This window comes from Microtus ochrogaster, chromosome 8 (genome assembly GCF_000317375.1).
Source record: "Microtus ochrogaster isolate Prairie Vole_2 chromosome 8, MicOch1.0, whole genome shotgun sequence".
NCBI classification, from domain to species: Eukaryota; Metazoa; Chordata; class Mammalia; order Rodentia; family Cricetidae; genus Microtus; species Microtus ochrogaster.
The window spans coordinates 84,255,898-84,260,959 of NC_022015.1; the positions used below are offsets into that span (position 1 = coordinate 84,255,898).

A 5,062-nucleotide genomic window follows, 5' to 3' on the forward strand; every position below is an offset into this window, starting at 1 on the left:
GGTGGTACTATCTATAACTGCACAGAAACTCATATACTCTGTTCTTCACGGTGGTACTAACTATAACTGCAAAGAAACCCATATACACTGTTCTTCACGGTGGTAATATCTATAACAGCTTCAAAATAAAAAGCAGCAATATGTGAAACTGGTTATTGGGTAAACAAAATGTGATATATTCACACAATGGAATATTATTCAGCTTTGAAAAAGAATGACCTACTGATTCATGCTACATCATGAATGACCTGTAAAAACATGGCAAATGAAAAAAAATTGAGATACAAAGGTCATATGCTATAACAAAGCTATATAAAAGCTTCTTTTCATTTACCTCATATAGTGCTGGGGAACAAACCCTAGGCCTTGCAGATGCTTTCCCACTCAGTGTATTTTCCAAGACTTTTATTCAATTTTTCATAAATTTTATTTATTACTGGAGGGGCATGTGCTTGATCTGGGGGTGGATGGCATATGTGCCACAGCATGTGTGTGGGAAGTGGGGACAGTTTTGTGGCATCGGTTCTCTTCTCCCACTTAATGTGGATCCAGGGCTTGAATTCTGGTCCCCAGGCTTGCCTGGTAAATACATTTACCTGCTAAATACCTTTGCCTGCTAAGCCATCTTGCTGGACCCTTTGTTCTGTTCTGTGAAATGTCTAGAATGGCATATGCCTGGGCATGTATTAGCATTGTCCTGGGTTCAGGGAACAAAGATGCTTACTAACAGATTCAGGGTTTTTAGAGTAACGAAAAAGTTTTGAGCTTAGTGTTACGGTCATACTGGTTAATAGGTTTTCTGTCCTGTGATAATAAGCTACTCCTCTGATACAGTAAGCCAAATCAAGCCAAACTGAAAAAGTACAAAAACAGGTTTATTTGAGCAAAGCAACTCCCAGGTGGATTCTCCAGTCCCAGAGATGGAGGCCTGAGAAGCCACACACCTGAACTAAAGCAGGGAAATTATATAGCTTGTAGGCAAGGGATGATGATGTGTCCGCCACAAGCTGGTTTTGTGCCCAAGCACTGTCAAAAGCTGAGTGCTTAGGTGGGAACTTGGGCTGCTGTTGGCAACAGGAAAGGAAGTTGCCATAGTCACCAGGAATGCAAAACCAGGCTTTTCACCCTGGCTTTTCTTTGTTTGAAGACGGTTGGGAGAGTGAGTGGGTGTGGTTGGGAGAGAGACAGGAATAGGGTTTCTGGATTATACAGCTGGGGGTTCCAGCTGAACACTAGTGAATGTATTAAAAATCACCAACCTGAAACTTTAAAAGGTTAATTTAGAATGCCAGAGGTCGGAGATCAGCGAGGTGGCTCAGTACATAATGGCACTTGCTGTACACCTGAGGACCAGAGTCCAGCTCCTGGGACTCATGATAGAAGGGGAGAACCGGTCTGACCCCCAAATACATATCGTGGCATGCATGTGCTGCCACCCCAATAAATAAATGTAAGGTACAATTCAAAAATCCCAGAATAGGCTGCAGGGGGTGACTGAAGGAGCCCCTTTTCTTTGGGGTTGTGTTTAGGGTTTCCACATCCTCTTCTGACTACGAGACAACAAAAACAAAGTATGGCTCTTTGTTGACCTCAGTTTTGGGGTCAGTCAGGGCATCACAAATGAAGCTGTCCTTGCATGCACCGAGGCTGAGGAATGCTGGTCCAATGGGGGCAACAGTAACTAGCCATGCCCACCATGTTCTGCAAAGAGAAACTTTGTTACTGGACTGGTTAGGAAAGTGCTCCTTACACCCGTGGTCTGCTAGCTTTTCCAGACCAAGGCAGCTTCCAACAGGGCATTAAGAAGCCGCCCTGACAACTGTCCTCTCGCTGCTTTACAGAGTGTTTTAGATGTGTCCGTCAAGCCTCCCAATATTGTACCGACGGTGACATAAGGTCAGAGAGAATGTCAATGGCGGGTGGTTCTGGGACGTCAGAGCCCCCACTAGCTGGCGTGCATGGCCTTGCCACCCACGGCTTTCACCTCACAGTAACCCAGCCCCAGTCTCCTGTGACTAGACCCTTGGTACCTCTCATAGCTTTGTTAGGTCTCTTCTCTTTCCTCAGCAAGTGTGCTTTGCATGAAACCATTTCCAGCCATCCCTTTTAAAGATTAGTGTTTAATCGTGCATATGAGTGCAGGTGACCTCAGAGGTCAGAAGGAGGTATCAAATCCTGTGGAGCTGGAGTCATAGGTGGTCCTGAGTCCCCTGATGTGGGTGCTGGGGACTGAACTTGGGTCCTCTGGAAGGCCAGCGCATGCTCTTAACCTCTGAGCCAACTCTCCTGCCCCCGCCAAACCTTCAGCTGCTTTTGACTCATGTTAGCATTTAAACATAGCTTTAAAAATATTTGGAATTTCAAAGCATGTTATTTTTTTTTTTACTTTATATGATTTGGTGCACACTGCTACATAAAATGTATTTTTTATGTTGATCTGACAAGCTGAATAATACATCTTTCAAAGTGTATTTAATCTTTTCTCATTCCCTCAGAAGGAAGCACTTGGGTTGAGCCTTGGATTTTTGTCTATCATTTTCAAAGGGCTCAGATCAACTTCCCTCTCTTGAAGTGAGGTTTCACGTGTGATATCTGTCCTATGGTAGGTAGCTTATGTCAGAATTGTATTTGTGGGAGTGGGCAGAACTGGTTTAAAATGTAGGTTGTCTAGCCCTGAGTAACACATCTGTTCATTTGAATTCACGGGAACTAGGGTCTGAGAACATCTTTAAGTAACTACTTTTTATGTCTGCTGAGACTTTTGAGGTTCAGCTTCTTATGGTGACTTAAACCACTGGAAGGAGAGGCAGTTGGGAGAGGTGGCTGGCGGGGGGGACGACACACTGGACCCATGGACAATCTGTGTGAGGCATAGCTATCTTTAGTGTTAAGGCAACTCTCTCTCTCTCTCTCTCTCTTTCTCTGTCTCTCTCTCTGTCTCTCTCTCTGTCTCTCTCTCTCTGTCTCTCTCTCTGTCTCTCTCTCTGTCTCTCTCTGTCTCTCTCTCTGTCTCTCTCTCTGTCTCTCTCTCTCTGTGTCTCTCTCTCTCTCTGTCTCTCTCTCTGTCTCTCTCTCTGTCTCTCTCTCTCTCTCTCTCACACACACACACACACACACACACACACACACACACACACTGAGAGCAAGCAAGCGAAAGATGACCAGGCAGGCTGTATCCATGTTTCCAGTTGGTTGGATGTTTGGACATAAAAATAGCAGCAGAGTCCTCTCAGAGGACTGGGGTGAAGGCAGACATGGTCTACGGATATGGTGTATATATCTGATATACATACTGTGTATGTGCGTGCACTCCATCCATCCATCCATCCATATCACTGAATGATGAACGATACTTCAACCATGCTGTTCACGTGGCTAACCACTGCATAATCCCATCCCCTTCACAGTTGCTCGTGCTGGAGAGATTCCTGTCAGCTAAAGGGTTTGGCCTCAGTCAGCCAACAGTTCACTGGCTTCAAATCCATTGTCATGAGTTAACTGTCCTGGCCAGCTGCTGGCCCTGTGAGTCTTTTTGGTTTGGATGGTGGAGATGCACCTTTGAGCCTCTGCTAGGAGTCTCTGCTCTTCCTCCCAGCAGGAACCCGTTTGCCTCTGGGCTCCTCCCCGGCTCCCTCCCTCACTTCCTCCTTGTATTTCCTTAGAGGCGGACGCACAGAGACAGGCCTTGCTCTGAAGAGCCTGCACAGAGGGTTCCCGGGAGGCAGACATGGTGCTGTGCCCCAGCTCCTCATCATTGTCACGGATGGCAAGTCCCAGGGGCCCGTGGCTCTGCCTGCTAAGCAGCTGAAAGAGCGGGGCATCCTTGTGTTCGCCGTAGGAGTCCGGTTCCCCAGGTGAGTGTCTGTCAGTCCACATCAGCCCTCACACAGTGGGGCCAACATGACCAAAAGCCTTCCAGAACCTTCACAGACTCAGCGAGATTGGGGGGCTGAGAGAACCAACTGGTCTTTGTCTCCCTGACTTGTTTTGTGGGTTCTGGTTTGCATCGCACAGCACATCCCAACCTTTGAAAGCACTGGGCTTTTGTGCCTCCTTCCGCCTTTAGCTGAACATTTGGTTGTAAGCATCAGGAATCAACTCAAAATCATTGGACAAAATCAAGTCACCACCCTGCTTCCCCGGATGAGGGGCAGCCACCCCTCTGGTGGGTCAGAGCCATGAGCCTCAGTGCCGCTTGGCTCCACCCTGTCCACCACACATCTCTCAAGCTCTCTCTAGTGTCGTCTCAGCCTGGGAAGTTTAGGGTTAGGAGCTGGGGTCATGGGCAGCATGCCAGCTCACAAAGTCACATCTCAGTGTTGGGAGGAGAGGAAGGGGACCATCTCTGCTAATCCAGTTCTGACCAGTTTGAGTCACTTGTACACCTGGTGCTGGCAGTGGGCAGGGAGTCTCTGAGTCCATTTCCCTCTCCAGGCCCCTCATCCAGATGTTGGGCAAATCTGCCTTCCTGGAAGAGGGGGCCACATGCTCCCATGCTCTCAACCTAAAAAATGAACGTGTACCTCACTAATCCTTGGATTTCTAACTAGGTTCTAGGGGAAATGACTTTGGGTTGGGCACCATGTTTACATTCAGAAATGTCTTTTGTTTTATGATTGTGGCTGGCACCTGAATTCCTCCGGCAGCTTTTGAGAAAGCCTGTTTTGGGCCAGAGCAGTGGAGGGGAGACAGGAAGGCCACGTTCGAGAACCCCTCTTCTTTATGCCAAGGGATAACTGGGTACTGTGTGAAAAGTTTGACCTCTGTGGGTTCAACTAAGAGTGGAGAGTTTGATACCGGTGAAGTTGGAAGCCTGGTGACTCTGGTTCTGTTTGAGTTGCAACAGGTGGGGTTCTTCTCTTCCCATCACAGATTTCTGCTAGTCTTCCAGTTTTTAAGATATTTGTAACTCTGTGTCAGGACTGGGCACACAGGCATGCCATGGTTCACTTGTGGAGGTCAGGTCTCCCCTTCCCCGTGGGTCCCAGGGGTCAAACTCGGGTCATCAGTGCTCTCACCTGCTGAGCCTCTCACTGGCTCTTTTTTTTTTTTTTTTTTTTTT

The 5,062-nt window shown here is 47.5% G+C and overlaps 1 protein-coding gene across 1 annotated transcript in view; it reads left to right on the forward strand.

Annotated features, from left to right (window-relative positions):
• The window catches only part of Vwa2 (von Willebrand factor A domain containing 2), a 36,580-nt gene that overhangs the window by 22,549 nt on the left and 8,969 nt on the right, over positions 1-5,062 (forward strand). Inside the window, exon 6 of the mRNA XM_026781501.1 lies at positions 3,663-3,854. Coding sequence (XP_026637302.1) covers positions 3,663-3,854 — 192 coding nt within the window. The remainder of the gene's footprint in view (positions 1-3,662; positions 3,855-5,062) is intronic.